At 36.4% G+C, this 26,809-nt stretch overlaps 1 protein-coding gene across 20 annotated transcripts in view; it reads right to left on the minus strand.

Annotated features, from left to right (window-relative positions):
• METTL8 (methyltransferase 8, methylcytidine) overlaps positions 1-26,809 on the minus strand; it is a 228,344-nt gene that overhangs the window by 149,242 nt on the left and 52,293 nt on the right. For 17 of the 20 annotated variants that reach the window (XM_049106092.1, XM_049106102.1, XM_049106100.1 and 14 more), the window contains 4 exons: positions 18,829-18,920; positions 7,311-7,681; positions 5,425-5,474; positions 947-1,010 (listed from right to left, as the gene is read on the minus strand). In XM_049106092.1, the coding sequence (XP_048962049.1) occupies positions 947-1,010; positions 5,425-5,474; positions 7,311-7,681; positions 18,829-18,920 (577 nt within the window). Of the gene's footprint in view, positions 1-946; positions 1,011-5,424; positions 5,475-7,310; positions 7,682-18,828; positions 18,921-25,519; positions 25,613-26,809 lie in introns of those variants that run through there. The other 3 variants (XM_049106104.1, XM_049106106.1, XM_035697916.1) reach the window with 3 other exon arrangements.

Consider the following 26,809-nt stretch of genomic DNA (forward strand, 5'->3'; position numbering starts at 1 on the left):
AGTGGAGAGGGGAAAAGTAGAGAGAGAGGGAGAAGCAGACTCCCCACTGAGCCAGAAGCCCAATGTGGGGTCGATCCCAGAATCCTGAGATCGCGACCTGAGCCAAAGGTAGATGATTAACCAACTGAGCCAACCTGGTGCCTCAAATTTTTTTAATTCAAAATTTTTAATGTAATGAGTGCCTACTATGTGTCAGACTCTGTGTAGGCCTCTAGAGACATAAATATGAATAAGATCACCTTATAGGGAGCACCTGGGTGGCTCAGTTGGTTAAGCATCCAACTCTTGGTTTCAACTGAGGTCATGATCTCAGAGTCCTCAGATCAAGCCCCATCTTGAGATGAAGCCCTGTGTCAGGCTCCATATTAGGCATGGAGCCTGCTTAAGATTCCCTCTCCTGGAGTGATTGAGTGGCTCAGTCGGTTGAGCATCAACTCTTAGTTTCAGCTCAGGTCATGATATCAGGGTAGTAAGACTGAGCCCTGTACCAGCTCTGCGCTCTGCGCTCTGCAAGGAGTCTGCTTGGGATTCTCTTCCTCTCCCTCTGCTCCTCCTCCAGCCTGTGTGCATACTCTCTCTCTCTCTCTCTCTCTAATAAATAAGTAAATCTTAAAAAAAAAAAAAAAATTCTCTCCCTCTCTCTCTTCTTCCCTCTCTAGAAAAAAAAAAAAAAATCACCTTGTAGGAGCTGTTGACCTTCTAGGTATACCTGTCCCTTCAACTTTATTTTAAATTTGAAATTTTAGGGTGATATCTTAGGCACCAGCTGATTATATGATTCCCAGAAATAGTAAGAACTCAGTTAAAAATGGTCACAGAGAACATCTGAAACATTTCAAAAATACCACTTCAGCAGCAAATGAATTAGATCCTTACGTGGTTCCCTTTATTTATTTTTATTTTTATTTTTTTACATGGTTCCCTTTAAAGAAAATATGAGGCATACCTTTACTAGTTCCACAGCTCCAGAAGCAAAATCACAACAATAAAGAAAGGACTCAGGAGCATCCCTATGAAAATGGAAACAATTTTTAAATCTAGGATTCATATATGCTCAGGTTACAGATGAAAGGAAACTGTAGGCTTGAACTTGTTAAGCATTTCTTTAATAGAATTTTGGATGACACCTGGCTTGTTATTTCTTCTTTTTTAGATATTGTCCTCTATAATGGTATTTGGGTGCCTTCATGCTGCTTCTGAAACAGTATTGTCTCAAATACTTACCATTAACTACAGGGTAACTTTAAAATTCCTGTCCTGGTTTTGAAGGACCTGCCTTACTCTCACATTGGAAACCTCCAAAGCTGTCCATTATCACTGCTCCATCTTCCTCCTGCTCCCCCTACCTCCCGCAGTCTTTCTTCTGTGCTTCCAGCCAGCAAGGCCTGCAGCTCCTCATAGCTTAGTCAAGTTCTGCCTTTGTGCAAGGACTCTCAGACCCCTGTGTCCTTGATGCTCCCCTATTCCCCTTTTTATGCATATAACTCATTTGGCTCTTGGGTCTCTCACAGAGGCTCTGATGCCCCTAAAGGAATAAGAATATATATATAAATATATATATATTTAATAGTATGTAAATACAACTTCTAAAAAAGAATAAGACACTAATATAATAATTCTTAGTTATCTTTTCCAGTTATTGTCAAACATTTATTAAGCTTCATGTTTGTACCAAGCATTAGAATACAAGGTAGTAAATGAAATTGTCTAATAAAATAGTAAGAGTATAAATTTTGGAACCAAATAGACCTGTGTTTAAATCCTGAATTTGCCATTTATTAACTGACTTAACCTCTCTAAGACTTAGTTGTTTTATTTGCAAATGTAAATAAAGCGAGTCATTTTTTGGCAGGGGCTGTTTATGCATATGAAAGTCTTGAGTAGTTTTAATTGGCCTCCACTAAACTTACACAGGTTCTGTTTAGCCTTTACCTGAAATTCAGTAACAACGTCTGGACCATGGTGACTCATGGGCACAAATATACTTTGAATTATGCGGGCCAGTACTCTTCTTGATTATCCCTCGTATGCTGGTATCAAATAAACTTTGCATCATGTTACTTAGTACCATGTCTGGATCACAGAAAGAGATTGGTATGTCATTAAACAATAATTATAACTATGGTCCTAGCTGGGGACATGATTGGTTTTATATAGCTTCTAGAGTGTTGTGGATAGAGCAGAGTTCCTGAAGTGTAAGTCTTAAGAATTTTGAAGAAGGGGAATAGCATTGCTGAGTGGGTAGAAGGATAAATGGTATAAGGACTTAGAGATGGAAGTTATATGCTAGGGATGAGAAGCAGAGTTGATCCCAGGAGCTCATAGCAGGATGTACAAGTGGGCCTTGAAACATATAATTAGAAGTTCTAATTTGATTCAGGAGACATTTCAAGTAAGGAGGACTACTAAATGAATATGAAATACAAGAACAAATATATATTCCACAAATAAAATCCCATCCAAGCTTAGATTATACTCTTGAATTGCTCCTCATTGATGGATACTATATTCACATACAATGCACTCATGCTGTGGCATTTGGGATTTGCATTCAATTTAAGATCAGTTAAAATATGATATATAGGATTTGGTTATGACTTGCACTGCTTATCTTCTTCATCTGTCCCATAAAAAAAACAGTGCTTTACTGCAGCCTATACCCCTATTGTTTCCTACAAAATCCATATATTCGTGACTCCTAACTTGCTGGGTGATTGCATACGTTTCAAATGTTCTCAATAAGCACTTAGATGCATAGCCCCATGTGATATGGCTAAGGGCAAGGGCTCTGGAACCGAACTGCCTATGGTTTGAATCCTGGCTCTCCTGCTCAGTTTTAAGACCCTGGAATAGTTACTTAATTTCTCTGTAATTCTGTTTCTTCATCATCAAGCAGAGATAACTATGGAATCTAAGGTCATTATGAGGATTGAAGAGATTCATATGTTTCCGGAAAGATGCATAACTCAGAGTAGGCACCTAACAAATATTAGTCATTATTATATTTGTTGCTATTGCTATTATTATTTTTACATTATTATTATTATTATTTATTTTTTATTATTTATTTTTTTGGAAGATCTGCCTCTGCCTTCTAGGAACTTAAAAACTTAAGAACATATCATGGTTCTATAAAAACGAATTTGGACACTGGCACATCTAGCTCATTATAAAAGTATGCAGTTAACCTTTGGGGAGTGGTTACTAAACAGCCACAAGAGATGGAACAGTCTAGTAGCTAAAGGAAAGCATGTACCATCTGCCATGTGTTCTACTAGTACGGCAGTATGACCTCTGAGACTGAATTCCCACTGCATCACAGCCCAAGATGAAGTCTTGTGACCACTCAATGACTTTCCAAAGCTGTTCTGTAAAATCAGCTGACAGCCTTGGCCCTTCTCCCAGTAAGCAGGTGTAAATACCACTACTACGACCACACCACCCAGCCCTCTCTTGGTAGGGGGCTTAAGCATTAAATGATCCTTGGAGAATGATATGACCTCTCAATTCAAGAGGTCTAATTATGGTAAAATATTCTGAAAATGTAAAACATTCATCCTATACTCTCTGAAAGTAATAAAACATAATTTCTTAGATAGGGAAAAAGTCTAATTCTCCCTTTGGAAAGCTAATCACTGGTTGCCTCTTAAAGATGAATTAATTATCTTAGGTTATCAAGCTACATTGATTTTTTAAAAAAGACAGAGCCAAGAAGTATAAGGGAGGAAGCAAGAGCTTGCAATTATTAGTTGGGAGGAAAAAGTAAAGAGGGAAAAATATAACTGACAAATGGGAATTCAGAGATACGAGTCCATATGTATTGAGCTCTAACCAACTGTATTATACTTTTAAGCCACCTGGAAAATCAGATTAGGGTAAAATAAAATATGCTTTCTACTTCAAGGAATACATACCATGGTTGGAGAGACAAGACTTAAATGACACATTAAATAATACCTTGAGATGAGTCATAAAGTAATACATTATTAATTGCCAAAGTCATCAATTTATGTGTTATTGTAAGCTCTGAAGTTACTGGGGTGAAGGAAACTGGCTATGTGGTAATAAAGAACAGGGAATATTGGCCCAGAAATGGGGAAAAAGGAAAACAAAGAAAATAAATACAAAAAGAGAAAGGTCATTCAGAACTGCAAATTGGCCACCATCATGTCTGCCTGGCCACTTAGCTGGTAATCTAATGGTATCAGGAAATCACTATTATTACATTAGGTTTAGAATAGTAATGAAGAATGTACTGATGTCATGATGTTGGCATTATGTTAACTGTTAAATTGAAGTGGTAGGTATATAAGAATCCATTGTGTTACTCTTTTCTGTATGCTTTTACATTTTCACAAGGAAAAGCTAAAAAATAGCATCATTAAAATTTAAAATACACACAGAGAAAAGACTGAAAGGAATTATAACAAAAATGCTGACAGCAGCTATGTGTAGGATGGTGGCGATGATGGGTGATTCCCGCCCCCCCATGGAAATGTTCTGCAATGTGCTTATGTCCGTTTTATAAAGGGCAAATAATGTGAAAGCTATTGTGTAAACTATAAAGACCATCCATAGGTAAAAGGTGCTAAAAAGCTTTGTGAGGAGTGTCTTCATCATGGATATACTATAACACATAAGTGAGGCGGTGAGCAGGAAAGGCATATCAGAGCATCTCTGCCCCTAACATCTATGTCTACCTTTTTGTCTTAGGGTTAGTGGCTATTACTGCTAAACAATTTCAAGTCTAGAGACAATCACTTGACAAAGGGAGGTCTTATTCTGGGTGTGGCTCCAGAAGTAATAAGAAAATAAAATGAGGGTTAAAGTAGAAGTTTTATTTTATTTATTTTTTTAAAGATTTTTTAAAATTTATATATTCATGATAGACAGAGAGAGAGAGGGAGAGAGAGAGAGGCAGAGACATGGGCATTGGGAGAAGCAGGCTCCATGCCAGGAGCCCGATGTGGGGCTCGATCCTGGGACTCCAGGACCACGCCCTGGCCCAAAGGCAGGAGCTAAACCGCTGAGCCACCCAGGGATCCCCAAAAGTATAAACTTTAAATTCAATTCTGTGTAAAATGGCACCTGCATACCTGGAGAAGCAAAGAGATCTCTGAAGTTAAGCGATCCACAGCTTAGTGGAAGGGTCAAATCTCTTGGTCTTTTCTTATTCTCTCATCCACGCACACATAAGCTTAAAAAAATTATTTCAAACCCATGTCTGTGAAACACTCTTTTCAGAGTAATTCCTAGTTCACATAAAATTAGACACTAAGACTAAGGCAATTCTTTTGAAACTTGCTTTAGTCATTGTTTATATGAGAGCAAGAATGCTACTGGCATACATATGACAATTTTTCCAGAATTTCTTAACGCCCCATATATACATAAAATTTTGTAGGAAAAAACTTTAAAACTCACTGTAAAGTGTTCAAAATTGGAAAAACACTATTTCCAGCACCACAGCCAACCTAAAAAATCAAAAGAATAAACAAATATGAAAACAGGTTAAATTTTCCTCACCAATGTTAGATTTTTTTATTTAAAAAAAAACAAAACTAGAAGAAATGTACTGGATGTCTAGGTGTTACAGGGTTTTCTAAACTCAAAAGCAATGAAGTCACAAGAATAATACTGACAAAAATGTAACTATGTAAACATTTTAAATTTTTACACGATAAAACTCAAACCAAATTAAAAGGTGATCAACACACTGTGGAAAAAAAACTGGCAATAAATATGGTAAGAGGAAATGAGTTCATTTAAAAAAATCAAAGAGATAAATAAGCAAAGGAAATAAACAATACAAAAGAAGTGCAAATGACTTCTAAACATTTGAAGAACTATGTGACCTAGTTAACAATGAAAGAAATGCAAATTAAAATGAGGTATAATTTTCATCTATCAAAGAGGAAAGCACTTAAAAAAAAGAATATTCTTTTTTTTTCTTCAAAAATTTATTTTTTTATTTGACAGAGGAGACAGAGTCAGAACATAAGCAGAGGGACAGGGAGAGGGAGAAGCAGACTCTTCACTAAGCAGGGAGTCCCATGTGGGGCTTAATCTCAGGACCCTGGGATCATGATGTGAGCTGAGGACAGCTGCTTAACCGCTTAACGGACTAAGCCACCCAGGCGCCCCTAAAATTAGAATATTCTAATCAATGAGGTTTATGATGAAATAGACATATATTGCCATGAGTTGATATTAACACAATTTCTTAGAAAGTGATTTGGCAATATATTTTAAGGGCATTAAATTTTTAAAATAAATTATGAGCAAGTGGTTCTAACCCAAGATAATAAAATACAGAAATGTCTATACCCACATTTGCTGGAGAAAACCTGAAAACAATTTAAATGCCTAGTATTGTAAAAATAGATAAGCAGAATTAAAGTACTTTATGTAGTAAAATATTTTGCAGTCATGAAAATGTTCATAGATAATTTTTAAGATTAAAAAAACTGCTTATGTTATGATGTTAAATAGAAACAAAGCAAAACCCCAAAATACAGGTACTCTATAGCTCAACTGCATAAAACAGTATAAACAAAAGGAAAAATTACAGTAAAATGTTAAGAGTGGTTAACTCCCTTGTATGTGAGATGGTAGATAATTTTTTCTTACCTACTCTTTAGCAAACTCTCTAATCAATGTATACAATACTACCTTTATAACCAGAGGTAAGAGATTTATTTTTGAAAATAGGCAGTTCAAGGTCTATACCAGATTACAGCTAATTATGTATCTCACTTATTTCTATTTCACTTATAAAGGGTTAATAAAAAAAAAAAGGTTAATAACAGAAAGAGATAGAAATTAAGGCCAAAATTTTATTGGTATTTAAAACTGCCTTCAAGTTAGAAATGAAAACAAATTAAAAATCACAAACTTAGGGGATCCCTGGGTGGTGCAGCGGTTTGGCGCCTGCCTTTGGCCCAGGGCGCGATCCTGGAGACCCGGGATCGAATCCCACATCAGGCTCCCGGTGCATGGAGCCTGCTTCTCCCTCTGCCTGTGTCTCTGCCTCTCTCTCTCTCTCTCTCCCTCTCTTTCTCTCTTTCTCTCTGTGACTATCATAAAAAAAAATAAATAAATAAAATAAAAAAATAAAAAAAAATCACAAACTTAGAAACTGAATATAGATATGAGTCCCTCAAATATTCTTTATGCACAGAAGTATACTGAACACTTAGTTAGATTTGATCATTTTCCCCCTAAAAAATCTGGATTATTAATAAAGCCATATGGAATATACATTTCAAAGTTATTTGCCATTCCCCATCTTTGCCCCAGCAGGACAGTACCTCTAGGATTCTGAAAGTGGCGTTGCTACCAGGAAACAATTCTGTCTTCAGAGGTCCTTTTCTGTGTTCTTTAGAGTCTAGGTTGGAAAAATGTGATCCCGCTTTCCTTTGACCATCTGATGAACCACACCTTTTCTTATTATAATTTTTTTCTTCAGGCATAGTAGGGCAGTGCATTCTTGAGAAACCATTTGCAGCACTAGTTTTTGCATGATCCCATGATAACTCTTGCAACTTCTGTTCAGTTTTTTGATCAACTGGAATAATTTCAGGAAATTCCCTCAACAGCCAATTACGATCTTTGAAAAACTTATTCTTATGAATCTTATAAAATGTGTCCCAATATTTACTAGCTTCATTCTCAAACGTAACTAAAATAAAGAAAAAAATATTTTACTATGAATTATGTTTGTTAATTACTATTTTAATAACTAAATATATTTATTTATCAACAGCCAATTACGATCTTTGAAAAACTTATTCTTATGAATCTTATAAAATGTGTCCCAATATTTACTAGCTTCATTCTCAAACGTAACTAAAATAAAGAAAAAAATATTTTACTATGAATTATGTTTGTTAGTTACTATTTTAATAACTAAATATATTTATTATATATTTATATTTATTTATTAAATATATATACTGTTAAATATATTACAGACATTATCATTTATAACAATTACATTTACTATTGAATAATTTTAATATTATAATTTTTATCTGATTTTTTTTTTTTTTGCTCTTACAGGTTAAAATTACAGAGTACTGATTCTCTCAAAATGTGTCAATATGTGGGGTATTAAGTTCTATCCCCATAAATGTCTTAATAGTTTGGCCAATAAATTTTTGTAAGGAGTATAATCATTACAAACTACTTTTCTATAATCTAAATCCTAGCTTCTTAATAATCACATTTTTACCAATAATCTATAGGGAATGATACCTCATTTTTAAATTTCTCTGTAAATGTGGTTTCAACATGACAGATATCTTGTGCAAATTGGTAAATAGACAGGAAACTGCAGAATTATAAATGACATAATCTTACAACCAGAACAGCCCATTGAAATAATCTACTCCAACTCCCTTGTTTTACATTTGAACAAAGGACAGCACAGAGATATGAACCCACTTGTTCCAGGTCCCAGAGCCAGTCACAACAGAGCCAGGACTCCTGGAATCCAGGGGCCATTCCATTCTTCCCCCACCTCCAGGGGAATCTCTTCCTATTGACATCTAATATGAAGCCTTAAAGAGATATGCCTTTTTAAAATAAATTGCCTTTTATGATGTTACCCCTTAGATTTCCCTTGGTCCCAGGGTGAGGGTTAGGTCAACAGTCTCAACTTCAGACAATTCTTAGCTTTTTCCCTCTCTTTATTTGTACCTTAAATTAATAAAATAACTCACTCACTCCTTCACTCAACAGACATTTCTTAGACACTACTGTGTATACTTGATCCCTGGGTTAAGAATTACTCTCACTCAATATAGACACATTTTTAAAAAGCTTTTATTTATTTATTTGAGAGAGAGAGAGTGAAAGAAAGAGAGAAAAAGAGAGCACAAGCACAGAGGGAGAGGGAGAAGACAACTAACCACTAAGCAAAGAGCCCAAGCCCAATGTGAGGCTTAATCCCAGGACCCTGAGATCATGACCTGAGCTGGAACCATACACTTAACTGACTAAGCTACCCAGGCGCCCCGGCACAAGACATTTTTAAAGTGCTTTCAAAGAACAAAAAAGGGGCACCTGGGTAGTTAGTTCAGTCAGTTGAGCATCTGTTTTTGGCTTGGGTCATGATCCTGGGGTCCCGGGATTGAGTCCTGAGTCAGTCTCCTTGCTCAGCGGGAAGTCTGCTTCTCTTTCTGCCCCTCCCCCAGCTCATGCTGTCTCTCCTTTTCTCTCTCTTTCTTTTTCTCAAATAAACAAATAAAATCTATGGGATGCCTGGGTGGCTCAGCCATTGAGCATTGCCTTCAGCCCCATGGCGTGATCCTGGAGTCCCAGGATCAAGTCCCACATCGGGCTCCCTGCATGGAGCCTGCTTCTCCCTCTGCCTGTGTCTCTGCCTCTCTTTCTGTGTCTCTCTTATGAATAAATAAAATCTTAAAAAAAAAAAACTATAAACAACAACAACAATAAAGATTAAAAGAGACCTTCTATTGATACAATTTCCAAGATTATGTTGGGTGTCTATGACACAACCATTTGTTAGGGGAAAAAAGATAAAGAACACATGTGTGCATATACAGAAACATAATGCATGTACATACATATTTACATGTATATGTGCAGAATATTTCTGGAAGGAAAATCATGTAATTAGTAATACTGGCTGCCTCTAGTTGTCCAAAAAGGGCAACTGGGTGTCTGGGGGCCAGAGTTTATAAAATAATTACTTGAATTTTGATCTATATGAAATTACTATCCCCCAAATAAACTAAATTACGAATAAAAACAATGGACTCATTTCTTTCCTAATTTTAAAGAAGCCCTGACTCTCAGAACAAGCAGTTGCCTGTAGTCAGGTTCATCTTTGTTACAGAATCTTGTATAGTTTTCCTTTTCTTTCCATTTTTATCTTTATGGCCTTGTACATGGATCTCCACCCATCTGGCCACAAAACTTCCTTCCCATCAAGGCTGAATTGTATCCGGCAGCAGGACTGCTATAAAGACAGAAACTCCCATCCGTATTTAAGGTCTGAGAAATGAAAGTAGACCTCTGTAACAAAAGAATTATGTGATGTTGAAGTCCAAAACATGCTCACAGCTGCACTAATGGAAAGAAGCCCATTTATGGTTAATCTAAAAATGTTACATATTATCTTTAAAATAGTTCTATCTCTACTTTTAAGAACTGGAGTGTACCTGATAAACTGTGTGAGAAAATAAAACAACATTCTGAAATCAGATTCAGGAGGAATTTAGGACACTATCAAATTTCCCCAGGGTCTTCTTACACCTTTTTTTACTTTTACCTTAAAAACTCTCTTTGTTAACTCACTCTATGCTGGTAAAAAAAAAAAAAAAAAAAAAAAAAAAAAAATTCTGTTTAATAAAAAGCAACCACCTAAGAAGACATACATTTAATCAAATCTATAGTATCTGAGTTTTCAATACCAAGCTGTGAAGTGAGTTTGAACCTATCAGTAACTAGAATATAGTATTAAACCTTGATTAATTTGTGGAAATATTCTCCTAGGAATTAACTCGGGGGAAGGGTATAAATAGCAGGACCTCAACTTGAAAGAAAAGATGTTTACAGCAGTGCTATTTAAAATAGGAAGAAGTAGGAAATAGCTCAAAAACCAACAACATAGGAGTGACCAAGCAAGCCACTCAGGTCAAAATATAGTAATTTTTCGTGGCAATTAAAATGTAAAGGACAATGATATTAACAGAAGACATTCACACAGATCGATCTATATACTGATTGCAGTTCTAAAATTTATTTTATACTGATTTATATCAGATGAAAATTTAGAGTGATGGTAACAATGTAATGATTATTAGGTAGTTCCTTCTTTTGAAAAGGTTTATCTGTATCTTATACACAAAAACAGAATCTTAGTTGAATGCTTCATTCAACTTGTCTACAAAGTTTTCTCAGTTGATGAGGGGTTGAATTTGGGTATCTCCATGTTCAAGGTCGAAAAAGTCTATGTAATTTCTTATTAAGCCCCATGAATTTATGGAGAACATTAAATATTGCCAGTTCTACAAACTACAAAATCTTGGATCAGGTTGCTATCTTAAATATAAGCCTGTAACTACTACTGTTTTAATTTCTATAGCTTATAAAGAAGATGAATCTGTAGCAAGGTAACTGGAATCTGGCTCAGATTCCAAATATATTAAGCATCTAAATTCGACCCTGGATTGTGCAATCTTTAAAAAGGATTTGATTACTAAGAGAAAAGCATGATCAAGGGCTGCTAACATGTACACTTCTAAGCCTTTTTCAAGTACATCCCACTCTTCAGGAATTAAGAGAAAAAAACCATAAATCATCATACCCATATCAACAATAACACATACTGTGTTTATTATGACCAGGCACTATGTCAAATGCTTTATTTGAATTTTTTCCCCATTTAGACATATTATTATTTCAATTTACAAAGAAATTCAAGGTCAGAGGGGATAGAAAATTTTCCAATGTTACCTACTATAGCCAGGACCTGAACTTCAAAACTCATGCTCTCAGGTTGCCTGGCTGGTTCGGCTGGAAGAACATGTGACTCTTGATCTCAGATTTGTGAGTTTGAACCCCACAGTGGGTGTAGAAATTACGAAAAGAAAAAAAAAAAAAACCTTAAAAACCTGTTTTTCTGATTTTGTACTTTCATTATGAAGCATCAAATTGAAATTAAAACCCCAGTATGACATAATCAGTATAATTAAATTGTACAAATAATGCTGATTGGAGTGAACCTTCATAAAAACAGATCAGAAATACAGAACTAAATACCATTTGATTTACAGAAAATATAAACTATGAAAGATTATATGATGAAATTATGATGAACAATGTAAACATAAAATGATCTAAGAGATCTAACAGATCTAACAGATCTAACAGATCGGGGGATTCCTGGGTGGCTCAGGAGTTGAGCATTTGCCTTCAACTCAGGGTGTGATCCCAGGCCCAAGGATCAAATCCCTGTGAGGAGCCTGCTTCTCCCTCTGTCTGTGTCTCTGCCTCTCATGAATAATTAAATAAAACCTTAAAAAAAAAAAAGAGAGAGAGAGAGAACAGATGGGTTTGTGGGACAGAAACAAAACAGAAACAGCACCCAGCATGGGCTAGGGTAAAGGCTAATCGCCTGGAACTTGCTTGCTTGTTCTTTGCTTTTTAAGTTGTGCTTTCAGTAGTTATCTCAATCAATGCTGGCAACTCATAGTTCCCAATAACATGTGACAGCTTCTGGGACACCACAGAAGCTCAATCAAACTCACAGTTATAGTTATGAGACAAGGTAAACACCAGCATATGAGTTAATTTCCTGAACTTTGAAGGTATCTGTGATAACAGGAAGTAGAAGAGCTATTTTCCTGACCATGGGTGAAAAATTTAGTTTCAACCAGCTGTTAGCTTATCTCAAGTTCAGGCTAGTAAAGTCAAATATTTAGTGTGGAGAAATGTGCCCTGTATTAATCTCGTCCAAATTATTTTCTATTTATTTATTTATTTATTTATTTATTTGCTTGTTTGTTTAAAAATAAATTCTACCCCCAACATGGGGTTCAAATCCATGACCCTGTGATCAAGAGTTACATGCTCTACCAACTGAGCCAGCCAAGCACAACCAACTGATTTTTTTTTTTTAACCAACTGATTTTCTAAACAGGCATATTAATGATCAATTTTTCTTGGAGAAGCAGTTTTCTCCTTTCGTTTTTCTACGCTCTGGATTCAGAGTCCATTGTTCTACACCAATGGCAGTAAAAGGGATGTAGTGATGTGTTTAACCACAGACAGATAAAGCAAATTCTCAATTATTCACTTCTTAAATTTAATACTGCTGAGGGGAAGAAAGAATATGACATACTAACTATATTTAAATATTCAGAATTCACCCTGAATCACATTGAATATCACAACTAAGAAATTGAATTAAACCATTTATGTATCTGCCATATATGTGATTAATATTAATTATTTAAAATTATCCTGTTAAAACATAACAAAAAGCAATGTATTTATTTATTTATTTTAAACACTTTATTTATTTATTCATGAGAGACATACAGAGAAAGGCAGAGACTTAGGCAGAGGGAGAAGCAGGCTCCCTGTGGGGTGCCCGATGTGGGACTCAATCCCAGGACCCCTGCATCAGGACCTGAACCAAAGGCAGATTGCTCAACACTGAGCCACCCAGGTGTCCCACAAAAAGCAATTTAGAGTTATTTTTGCACATCAATTATGCAAACACCTGAGCTCTCAAAGTTGGAAATTTCCACGTATCACTGATAAAAGTTCATTGTCTAGTTAAAAAAAACCTCTTAGGGCACCTGGGTGGCTCAGTTGGTTAAGCATCCAACTCTTGGTTTCACTTGGGTCATGATCTCAGGGCCATGAGATTGAACCCCCTGCTACCTTGGGCTCAGCATGGAATCTCTTTGGCATTCTTTCCCCTCCCTCCCCTCTTCCCCTTCCACTCCTCCCTGCTCAGTCTCCTGCACATATGTGTTCTCAATCTCTATCTAAAGTAAATCATTAAATACAACCTTAAAAAAAAAGAAAAAACTCTTATGAAAAATATATTTAGCATGTATATATTTATATATATATATTTATGATTTTATTTTTAAGTAATCTCTACACTCAACATGGAGTTTGAACTTAAAACCCTAAGATAAAGAGTTGCACACTCTACTGACTGAACCAGCCAGGTGCCCAGTGAAAAGTATATTTCTAACAGCACTGCATGAAATCTTAAACCAAAGATGACGTAAAAACAAGTACTCTATAAGCACACAAAATTTTCAACTACTCTATTTTTTTTTTTTTTTCTCCACATAGGACACTTTTAAGCAGTAAAGGAATTCACAAGGTAAGGTATAGTGGAATTTTCTTACTATTTTGCTGGACATAGATAACTCACCCTAGATAGATAATTATTTGGAAGAATATTTTGAAGTAAAAATAGCAGCTGCTTTTGTTATTAAGTTTTAAAAACCCATTACATTTTCTAAATTACCAGCTGAGATATAACACCCCGGAGATGTTTTTTAGGAAATTGTAAAATATAATCGTGTTAACTCAAAAACTGCCAAATGTATTTGCCTTATTTCTCTGAATTAACCTGCTTTTAAAAGAAATATGAGCTATCATAAAATTTAAAAGAAATTACCAAAAGGAAATGTAGAATTAAAATTATTAATCTCGGCATCTAAGTGAAAGAAAAACAGCTAATGAGAGCTTGGATGTTATACATTTTAATCATAGAAATGAAATGTCAACCAACTCACAGCAAAAGATTATATTGTTTGTGATGCTTAAGCTCTTATTTTCAGAACTGTGAGGGTGTTTCCTGACTTCAGTTCTCACAGCATCTGAGACAATAGGTGAGAAATGAGAAAAGGGAGTGACAGGAGAGAGTGACACACACAGAGACCAAAAGAAGTGTGCTAGAGAGTAGGCCAGCATGGGAGAACAACCAGTATTTCTTCCCAGGGCATTAAAATTAGTGAGATAAGATCAATAGACATCGTTTATGCCATATAACGATCTACAAATGGAATACTTTGTGATGGGAAAAAACGAGCTTTGTCAGAGACTTAGGACAGAGGCACAGGAGAAGAACCGGGTCAGAGCCTCCTTTGGGTTTTCACAATGTTTTCTGAGTAGAGCTTTTAAACTGATCCATTCACCTTGACCTGTATTCTTCAGAGATGCTAAATATCACATCAGAAGCCTCACCTAGGGCTTCTGCAATCTACAGGTCTATGATCCCTGGTGGAGCCTGGCTGGGGGGCTAGGAAGGTTATTGACTCTCACTGTAATGTCCTCTCACTCAATGCCATCCTCACAGCAGCCTCAGTTGCTGCTCTATGCAACTCTGCTTAAATGTGATCACACAGTCACCCTCGTTGTGTGGTGTGTGGTCCTCTCCTTGGGCTTGTGGCATGTGTGAAGTCCACTACACTGAGTCGTGCTCCAGGGTGGGGTGGGGACCCAGCAGAAACCTCCAGCACATTAAGCCATTTTATTTTATTTTATTTTATTTTATTTTTTAAGATTTTATTTATTTATTCATGAGAGACACAGAGAGAGGGAGAGAGAGGCAGAGACCCAGGTAGAGGGAGAAGCAGGCTCTATGCAGGGAGCCTGAGGTGGAACTTGATAAAGGCAGGCGCTAAACCACTGAGCCACCAGGGATCCCCAACTTTGAGCCATTTTAAAATGGAGTCTTGAGGGCAGCCCCGGTGGCGCAGTGGTTTAGCGCCGCCTGCAGCCCGGAATGTGATCCTGGAGACCCGGGATCGAGTCCCACCTCAGGCTCCCTGCATGGAGCCTGCTTCTCCCTCTGCCTGTGTCTATGCATCTCTCTCTCTCTGTGTCTCTCATGAGTAAATAAATAAAATCTTAAAAAAAAAAAAAAAAATGGAGTCTTGAGTTCTGCATCTCCACGGCAGCCAGAAAACTTGCTTAGAAAGAGACTGGAGATGCTAATAAGCAAACCAAATGCTTCAAAGCAGTATCATCAGTCCTCTCCAGCCTGCTTTTCCTGCTCCTATAGAGAGAGGCCAGTCACCACCTTTCTATTTCAGTCACACTATGGTTCTGTGGGAACTGTCATTTTCCTTTACTGCGGTTTCCAAGGCCCTAAAATAACCTTCTCATTAGCTTCACTCAAGTTCATTGTTAACATAAATAGGCCAAAATAGGCAGCCTTGTACAGAGCACTCTAAGTGAACATTATCAGCACTGCTCATCTATTTATGTCCTAAACAAATATTCAAGAGAGCATGAAAAAAATCCTTGGTTTTTCGTATCAGGAAATATACTGTAGATAATTTTTAACTTCCTGGAAACGAATTAAGATGACTGATAACTTTTAATTCTGTTTAGGCTTGACGTTCTCTGTCACATCCAGGTGGCCACTAGCAGAAGCTTGAGTAATGTGGAAAATATGTTTGTGCAGCTGCTGGCAAAGAAGCAAAATTATACTTCCTCAGAAACAGTGTGACAGAGTTCCTACAAAGGAATGTGATGTTGGCTGATTTGTAAGCAGAATTGCCACTGGTATGCACCCTCAAATCCAACCCCAACACTCCCTGGCCATATCCCTCTCTGGAACTGCATGGCTGGAGCTCATAAAAATAGAATGGTTCCATTGTGGGTCAGGTGCTCTTCTTTCCTGTCTACCCTCCAGGACACATTCATGCTTAGGATAAAGAAGGAGAATAAGCTCTAATGAATAGCAACAATGTCAGAGGATAAAGTAAGTCATCAATGGTGACAGAGGATAAGAAAGACAGAAGCGCTCTCTTCACTGCCTAAGAGCTGTCTTATTAGTTTAGTGTCTATAGCTACCTTTGCTTCAAGCCTTAGCTACAACTGTAGACAAAGTCACTAGAATAACAGTTAACTGCCAGTGAGATTAATGATTTTTTTTAAAAAATGTTATTTATTTATTTGAGAGATACAGAGATAACAACAAAGACAGAGAAAGAACATGAGCGGAAAGGAGAGGGAGAAGCAGGCTCCCAGTGGAGCAGGAAGCCTGACATGGGGCTCGATCCCAGGACCCTGAGATCACAACACAGACGCTTAACCAACTGAGCCACCCAGGTGCCCCTGAGATTAGCAATTTTCACTCTGCTTGGTTTGCACAGAGGAATTCAAACATCTTTCCCTAGGGAGTTTCAGAACATAGGATCAATCTGCAAACAAAATTGTATCTCAAGGGTTGGCAAACTTTTCTGTTAAGGGCCAGATAGTAAGTAGTCTTTGTGGTCTGCGTATGGTCACTGTTAATCACTACTCAACTGTGTAGATAGAGCTCAAGAGCAGCAATAGACAATATATAAACAAATTGAGTATGTCTGTGTTCCCATGAAACTTTATTTATAAAAACAGACAGTAGGTTGGATTTGGCTCCTAGCCCTTACCCTATCCCTAACCCTCACCAACACCTGCTCTATCTAATAGATACACTGATATTGCTACAAGAATGATTGAGAAATCATGAGGATCAGAACCAAGCTGTTCTGGTAAAACTAACCTAGGGTATTAGAAGTCAGAATAGTAGTTGCTCTTTGTGGGGTCAGAGAGGTTGGGGGGGAAGTACTGTTATTGGGACAGAAAATGAGGAAGTTTCTGGGTTAATGGTAATATTCTGTTTCTTGATGTTGATGTTGGGAAAACTCATTGAGTTTTGTGACAATTCATTTAGGAGTTGTGAAAATTTCTATGTGTGTTTGGTACTTCAATAAACTTTTTCTTTTTTTAAAAGAAAAAAGAACCAACTTGTTTTGAGGGAGAAATTAAAAACAAAACAAAACAAAAAACCAAGGTAGAACAGCTTATCTCAAGAGTTTATGTGTTGGTCAAAGTGTATATGGGTTCCTAACCATATAGTCAGAAGGACACAGACCAAATTTCTTTTAGTTTGCTTTAAAAAAAAGTCATAAAAAACACATAATATAAAATTTTGTATCTTAACCATTTTTTAGCATACAATCCAGTAGCGCTAAGTACATTCACTTTGTTGTGAAACAGATGTCCAGAACTTTTTCAATTTGCAAATCTGAAATTCTCTGTTAAACAACAACTCTGGGTTTCCTCCTCCTCCCAGCCTCTGGTAACCACCATTCTACTTTCTGTTTCTATGAATCTGACTACTTTAGATACCTCGTATAAGTGGAATCATATAGTTTTTGCCTTTTTTTGTGACTGGCTTATTTCCTTTAGCATAATATCCTCAAGGTTCATCCATGTTGTAGAATGTGACAGGATTTTCTTTCTTTTTAAGGCTGAGTGATACTCCACTGTGTGTATATACTACCTTTTGTTTATCCATTTATCTGTTGATGCACATCTGGGTTGCTTCTGCCTTTTGCCTAATGTGACTAGTGTTGCTATGAAAATGGGTGTGTGAATCCTTAAGACCCTATTTTCTTTTTTAATTTATTTATTCATGAGAGACACAGAAAGAGAGAGGCAGAGACACAGGCAGAGGGAGAAGCAGGTTCCTTGCAGGGAGCCCGATGTGGGACTCAATCCCCAGACCTGGGATCACGTCTAGATGCTCAACTGCTGAGCCACCCAGGCATCCCCAATACCCTGTTTTAAGTTCTTTTGGCTATATATCTAGAGGTGGAATTGCTAGATCGTATGGTCGTTGCATTTAAATTTTCTGAGGAACTTTCATACTGTTTTCCATAGAGGTTGTACCATTTTACAACTTTACCAATTCCACAGTGCCTAAGGGTTCATTTCTCCACATCCTCACCAATGCTTATTATTTTCTGTTTTTGTGATAGTAGCATTAGCTACTATTTTTTAGAAGCCAGCTTTGAAGGTTGACAAAGTCTTACCTCAATTAAACCCTGAATAACAAAAGGGTTCCAAGAAAAGTACCTTGAATCCTTATGAAACTTGATGTTTATCTTAAAAGGCCACAACATTTTGATATTACTTTACCATTTTTGCTCAAAGTATCTGAATTTGTTAAACATTCCTGGCCAGCACAATGCACAATAGCATACTAAAAGATGCATAGTAAGAGGGAAATTTTAAAATTTCCTTGTAGTATCTCCCAGAAAAATAATACTATGATTACCAAAAAAGCCAATAAAGAGTCAATACATAATTTATTTCACTAACTTTGGTTCCACTATACTAGAATAGTGGAATTCTCCCAAATGGAACAAGTGGATTGGCATAGGTAGATGCTAATTACTCTCCAAAGCAATGACACAATTAGGAAGACAACATGTGAACTGAATCAGTGGAAGTCTCCAGAAGTATCAGAAGCTCCAACATGTAGTTACCTACCTTGTTCTTCCAGAAGGACTCGAACAGCTGAGTTTTCCTCTACTTTTTTTCTGGCTGCTGCTTCTTCTTCATCGGACCATTGCATGTGATCCCTATCAAAAAATGAAAAGGTTGTAAAACCTGCTTCATAATTAAGGCAGAACAAGGGTGACGAGGGATACATCTTTCATTCTAAAATAATCAAAGGCAAATGATACAAACTAATTCCATGCTGAATGAATATATTTTGCGTCAGATGTTTCTTCTGATAGTGCTGGTACAACCCTGGAACTCCTACAGTTCTTCTATTAAAATCTGACTGTGCTATAAGTTCCAACCACCTTTTGCAAACGGATGCTGAAGTAATGTCCCAGGAACACTATAGTGCATGATTATTTGGATGGTAGTATGGTTTATTCTATTTTACTCTAAGGCTAAATTTATTTGCCTTTTTGTTCATTTATGAATATGGAATTTTTAAATAGTTTTTAATCTCCTTTTACAATACTTATATTCTAATACTTTGTTGTCAAATAGATATGTTTTAAAATATTTCATACTGGGCAGCTCTGGTGGCTTAGGGGTTTAGCACCACCTTCAGCCCGGGGCATGATCCTGGAGAACCAGAATTGAGTCCCACATCAGGCTCCCTGCACGGAGCCTGCTTTTCCCTCTGCCTGTGTCTCTGCCTCTGTCTCTCTCTCTCTCTGTGTGTGTCTCTAATAAATAAATATAATCTTTAAAAATAAATAAATAAACAAATAAATAAAATATTTCATACCCTCAGTCCTTTAAGTAACTTTAGATTTTCCTATTAATTGCCTTAATTTCTGTAAATGGGTTCTTTTTTTAAAATATATTTTATAGAAAAAAATAAAAAATAAATCTATTTTATTTAAATTTATTTTCCAACATACAGTATAACAACACCCAGTGCTCATCTCATCATGTAATGGATTCTTAACATTTAAATGATAGAATAGTTGATATAGTATTTAAGAAGGTCAACTTTCCAAGATCTGACACCTTCTGTAAGTATTTTCAGTTTCAGAATTTATATTTCCTATGTGAGAAGATATTATTTTCTGCTGCTAAAATGTCTTCACAGAATAGAAGCAACATCTTTATACAAACTAAATGGGGCTTTGAAGGTTTGCTTTTACAAAATTTGTATTTCCTTTTTTGCAATAGGTCAGACTATAAATGAATGATGTAATTTCCTGGAATAGACCAATTTTCTTTCTCTTTTTTCTTTTTAAAAATATTTTATTTATTTATTCATGAGAGACACACACAAACACACGCAGAGGCAGAGACACAGGCAGAGGGAGAACCAGGCTCCATGCTGGGAGCCTGATGTGGAACTTGATCCCGGGACTCCAGGATCATGTCCTAGACTGAAGACAGGAGCTAAACTGCTGAGCCACCTAGGCATCCCTAGACCAATTTTCTAAACAACAAAGCCACATTTCCAAAACTCAAGTTCCATGTAGCCTATTGATAACTGTAAGAAAAATTTCTAACATCATTCTTAACAGCTTTCTCCCTGATGAAAAAAGGATGAAATATCAAATTCTTGACATGCACCATAATGGTGGCTGGTAAACATTAACTGAGCATTTAGTATGATCATAATTATCATAATGATAATTACTATCATTTGTGTGTTACTAGGCTTTGTGCCAATCATATTACATACATATATGTCTTATTTAGTCCTTTCAAAAACCCTATGAAGGGGTTAAAGTCATGCTCCACTTATGTAAGAGGAAACAGAAATTTAGTAACTTACTTAAGGTCGCATAGCCATTAAATGACAGAATCAGAATTCAAACTCAGGTTTATCTTACTTCAAAGTTCATCCTCTTGACCAGTAGTATATTACTGTCAACGAAGACAGTGGGGGATACTGAGAGATTTGAAACTGAATACTTGGCCATAATGGGATATATATTGTCCTGATGCAGGCAGATTAACTGAAGTAAATGATAATACAATGTAGCCTACTTGGTTAATGTCAAATGTATGCAAATATAGCCAATTAAATGCTAGCTGGGCAAACAGGAAGGCTTGAGAGGGAGGGGAGTTTGGGTTTAGGTGAGGCAGAAAGGAGGTGAGGCAATTTATACATGTCATTAAGAGGCTGGGAATATGGACAGCATATACAGGAAACAACAAAATATTCATTTTGGTTGTTGTTTTTTTTTGGGTAACTGCAGATGAAGTTGACAAGTGGGTAACAGTCAGATTTCAAATGACCTTAGGTGTGAATAGTTTAGTAATATGTAAGATAAAATGAAGTGGTGGAAGGACTGGTGTAAGAGAAACTAATGAGAAATCTGTTGCAGTGGTCTAGGAGTAATGAGTCCCAGGACTAAAATGGTGGTGACAGCAAACAGAAAGGCTGAGCAGAAGGGAAGACACTGTGACAAAAACTGTAGCTGTGACTTAGAGGTTAACTAGCTGCTGGGAGATGAAGAATAGATTAAAAAACGATTCTAAGGTTTTAAAACTGAGTATCAAGGAAAGTGGAGGTGGGGGTGGATAACCAAGACAGAATAAGGAGTTGCTTTGGGTGGAATGATGATAAGCTTGGTACTATTTTGAGTCATGTTTATGTAATCAGATATGAGAGGGTATGTTCCAGTGACCTGACTATAAATATACCACCGAAAGGTGAGAAACTGCCTTCCTTTAAGAAAGATCAAAATTGGTATACTGAAATTCTCAGGAAAAGTCAATGATAATGTTAAAAAAAAAAAAAAAAAGGCAGAGTTCCAACTCTAACTACCATTATTTAAAATTGAATCATTCATAGCCCAAATAACCATTAAGCAGTTTTGTCCACTTGCTTTAATGAATGAAATTAGAATAGATTTCTAGGAGTACCTGGTGGCTTAGCTGGTTCAGTGACTGCCTTCAGCTTAGGTCATGATCTTAGTTAGGGTCCTGAAATTGAGCCTCCCAGTTGGACTTCCTGCTCAGTGAGGAGTCTGCCTCTCCTTTGGCACCCCCCTCCCTACGGCTCATGTTCTCTCTCTCTTAAATAAATAAAAAATATATATATTTTAAATTGTATTTATTAATTTGACAGAGAATGAGCACAAGCAAGGAGAGTGGCAGGTTGAGGGAGAGGGAAAAGCAGGCTTCTCACTGAGCAGGGAGCCCAATGTGGGACTCAATCCTAGGATCCCAGGATCATGACCTGAGCAGAAGACAGATGCTTAACCAATTGAGCTGCTTAGGCACCCTCAAATAAACAAAAATCTTTTAAAAAGCCCAGATTTTGTTTTGACTTATTTTAATATATGTGAGCAATCACATAACTTGGAGCTGGCAATTATATTTTATATTCTGTATATGTAAATACATATAGAGTATTATTAAATGATAGTTATAATATTAAAGGCAACGAGTAATTTATTGAAAAACAGGATTACTAAGGCTGGGTACAAGTTTCTCATCTATAAATTTCTATAGCATATAAGAAAGAAAATAGAACAATCCATTTCTCTGTAAAAAAAAAAATCAAGCTCTGAGACAATAAGAGTATATATGGTCTTTAGCTTTGAGCATTTATTTTAAACTGTTAATTTAACTTGCTTCTTCCTGAGTATTTAATAGATTTAGTTATTTCTTAAATTGCTCTAACTTCCCTACACTGTTCTTTATGTTGCTTCATTTTCTTAACTACTAAGTGAAGGGGAATATTATACCCTAAGCCCCTGCAGAACAGATTTTCCACTGTATAGTTATGGAATCCCCACAGAAATCTATAAAACATTCCTACTGTATTTATGGGGACTTCCTTCAGACCTGCTGCTTTATGGCATTTTTTATATTAAAAGAGTCTGAATCACATATACAAAACTCGACAGCAATAAGAATCATTTGGGTTTATTTTTTTTTTCATTTGGGTTTATAAGTAATAAATACCATTTCAATAGAATTTAAGTATAGAGACAAATAACTAACAAACTGAAGTAATCAGGTATTTAACAACCACTACCATTACCACCGAAGGAAAAAAATGGTTCATACAGTTTGACCTATGAGCTGTGCTTCTGGGAATTGATTGCAATGAAGTAACTCAAAAGAATAGAGAAGTTCTGTATAGAGAAGTACCTGTAAAATTGTGTTTGCCAGAAGACCAAATATAATAGCAAAAAAATGGAAACAATCTCAGTGATAGGGTAATGAAAAAATTATGGTAACTTAAAGGAGTATTATGCAGATATTTAAAATGATAAATATGACGTTTATGTGGCAACATGGAAAATGTGTATGAAACAACATGAGGTTAAAACAGCGGATCCTAAAATTATATACGTATCCTAACTAAATTATATACGTAACCACAACTAAATAAAATTATAGAGACATTGGGTGAAACAAAAACAAGTATGTTAGAATAGTGGAACTAAGAGATAATGGTCTTAAAATTTCCTTAATGTTGTAAAGCTGCTTCAAACAGAGGTAATTCTTTTTAGGGGTAGGGAGAGAGGGGCAGAGGGAGAGGGAGAGAGAATCTTTTTTTTTTTTTTTAAGATTTTATTTATTTATTCATGAGAGACACACAGAGAGAGGCAGAGACACAGGCAGAGGGAGGAACAGGCCCCATGCAGGGAGCCTGATGTGGGACTTGAACCCAGGACTCCAGGATCACGCTCTGGGCCAGAAGCAGGCGCTAAACCACTGAGCCACCCAGGGATCCCAGGGAGAGAGAATCTTAAGCAGACTCTGTGCTCAGCATGGAGCCCGATGTGGGTATTGACGTCACAACTCTGAGATGATGGCTTGAGCCAAAATCAAGTTGGTCACGTAACTGACCCACCCAGGCATCCCTCAACTAGAGGTAACTAAAAAAAAAAAAAAAAAAAAAATATATATATATATATATACATATATACTTACAAAAAAACTATACTATATGTTTAAGACATATATATACAACAATGGTTATTAAAACCTTATATCATCCTTCTTAAGGGAAAATCCAGCAATTCTTACAATAAAAAAGAAGATACATTTTCTTAAAAAAGAAAATTGGGCAAAAAGTACAAAATATACTTTAATATTTTTCCTGAAAACTTCAATTTGAGAAAAAAGAAATATCAAAAATAAAAGATAGGATTTTGAGTAAGAAGTTTTTACAACATGGCTGGTAGAATTTGTCTTATAATCTTGTAGTAGTCGTAAGTCTTATGACCAGAGTTTGTGAATGTGCATATGTATTTTCTATTCCTTCTATATGTAAAGTTTAACTGAATGAGGATTCATTGCTAAGTTGATTGTAGCAACAGTCTAAATAATTGTACATATGATTTGGTTTGGAACAGTTAAAACACACATACACAGACTCCAATTGTTTAGCTTGGGTACTAACATTTTTAAGGATCTTACCTACTGAAAATTCTGCTGAATGTGATGCCACACTACTATAATTTTTAATAATCACAAATAAACTAAACTAAAGCACTCAGTGCAAGCTATGTGGATAGAATGTTTTTCTGTCTTTGTCATTTACTGTGTATATAAAAGTCTCATTATAAAACAAAATTTAAAGACAAACTTAACAAATTTTAAGTAGCTACTGAATTAGAAATAAAATATGCTTTGGTGGGGGGTGGCACCTGGGTGGCTCAGTTGGTTAAACATCTGCCTTCAGCTCAGGTCATGATCCTGGAGTTCTGGGATCAGGCCCCACATCCTGCTCCCTGCTCAGTGAGGGGGTTGCTTCTCCCTCTCCCTCTGCTTGCCACTCACCCTGCTTGTGCTCTCTATCTCTGTCAAATAAACAAAATCTTTAAAAAATTAAAATTAAAAAAATTAAAATATTTGTGGGGTGCCTGAGTGGCATAGTCTGTTGGGTGTCCAACTCTTGGTTTTGGCTCAGGTTGTGCTCTCAGGGTCATAGGATTGAGCCCTGTGTCAGGCTCTGTGCTCAACATGGAGTGTGCTTGGAACTCTCTCTTCCTCTCCTTCTGCCCCTCATGCATATTCTTTCTCTCTTTCTAAAAAATAAATAAATCTTTGGGCAGCCTGGTGGTTCAGCGGTTTAGCGCCGCCTTCAGCCCAGGGCCTGATCCTGGGGACCCGGGATCAAGTCCCACGTCGGGTTCCCTGCATGGAGCCTGTTTCTCCCTCTGCCTGTGTCTCTGCCTCTCTTTCTCTGTGTGTCTCTCATGAGTAAATAAATAAAAATCTTTAAAATAAATAAATAAATAAGTAAACAAATAAAATAAATCTTTAAAAAAAGATATTAGGTAAAGGGAAAAAATGGAGGTTATTAGTTTCAGGTTAAAATTATTTCAATAATCCTTAATTCCAGAACAAAATCATATTTATTATATAGTTATAATAATAAATTTAGAGAAAAAGTTTTACTTTTCATTTAAATATCCTAATAGATTAATAGTTCTTAATTTTTCAAGCTCTCTTCTTGTATTGTATGTATATACACACATATATACAAACATTTTCCTATACAGCTATAAAATCTTTATAATTATGACTTAGAACTGCTGAATATGACTTGTAATTTTGGCTATGACAGAGGACACCATAATGGGCTAATCCTCCTACCAAAAACAATGAAAAGAACTGGAAAAAATATATGAAAGGAATTGTTTTTAGGCACCGGATTACACTTCAGACTATACACGACTACGATCTTTAAAAAGAGAAACAAAAGGTCAGTCCCCACATTCACCCTGGTTTTCTGTCGGCAACCTGTTCTATACTGTAGTGCAGAGAATGGCTGTCTCACTGAGTGGCACTTTTGCGAACTGAGAATACAGAAATTAGGGTTCTGAGTTGCTGAGGTAATAAGACTCTGCAGTAGAATACTGAAGAAAAGGGGGCTGGACAAAGGGACAGGCTCCTAAAGTCAGCAAGAGAGTTCTCCTACTATTTAATTAGTGCTGGCTATTCACTGTGACAGGACAGAGTCCACAGGTCCTGATGACAGAGAGGATTCTGGGGGTGAACATAGCAAAAAGAGAACTGACTGGACATAGGCAGTACAGTGCTTTGGAGGTATTGGAATTCTGGCTAAGTCAGAGTGGAGAAGCTTCTCTGAACACCTCCATTATTCAGTTAAGATCCCAGAAATGCCATGCCATAGGAATAAACCCACATTTAGTTCAGGACAATATCAAAATAGTCTCACCCTAACAACACCTAAAATTATATCTCATCTTTAAAAAGAGAACTACCCTATGACCCAGCGATTACATTATTAGGTATTTAATTTACCTGAAGGATACAAAAATAGTGATTTGAAGGGGGACATGCACCCCAATGTTTATAGCAGCAACATCTATAATAGCCAAACTATGGAAAGAGCCCAAGAGCTCACATGTTGATCAACAGATGAATGGATAAAGAAAATGTGGTGTGTGAATACATACATATATACATACACACATATATATACATATATTCATATATATGAATATTACTCAGCCATCATAAAGAATTAAATCTTGCCATTTGCAATAATATGGATAGAACTAGATAGTATTATATTAAGTAAAATCAGTCATGACCGTATGATTTCACTCATGTAGAATTTAAGGAACAAAATGAAAATAGGGGAAGGGAAAAAAAATAAAATAAGATGAAAAGAGAGGGAGGCAAACCATAAGAAACTCTTAGTATATGGTGATCCCTGGGTGGCTCAGCGGTTTAACGCCTGCCTTTGGCCCAGGGTGTGATCCTGGAGTCCTGGGATTGAGTTTCATGTCAGGCTTCTGCATGGAGCCTGCTTCTCCCTCTGCCTGTGTCTTTGCCTCTCTTTCTGTGTCTCTCATGACTAAATAAATAAAATGTAAAAAAAAAAAAGAAAAGAAACTCTTAATATATGAAAACAAACTGAAAGTGGCTTGAGGGTGGAGGGCTGCAGGAGAGGTAACTGGGTGATGAACATTAAGGAGGCCACTTGCTGTAATGTGCATTGGGTTTTGTATGCAACAGATGAATTACTAAATTCTACCCCTGA

This window comes from Canis lupus, chromosome 36 (assembly GCF_003254725.2).
Source record: "Canis lupus dingo isolate Sandy chromosome 36, ASM325472v2, whole genome shotgun sequence".
NCBI classification, from domain to species: domain Eukaryota; kingdom Metazoa; phylum Chordata; class Mammalia; order Carnivora; family Canidae; genus Canis; species Canis lupus.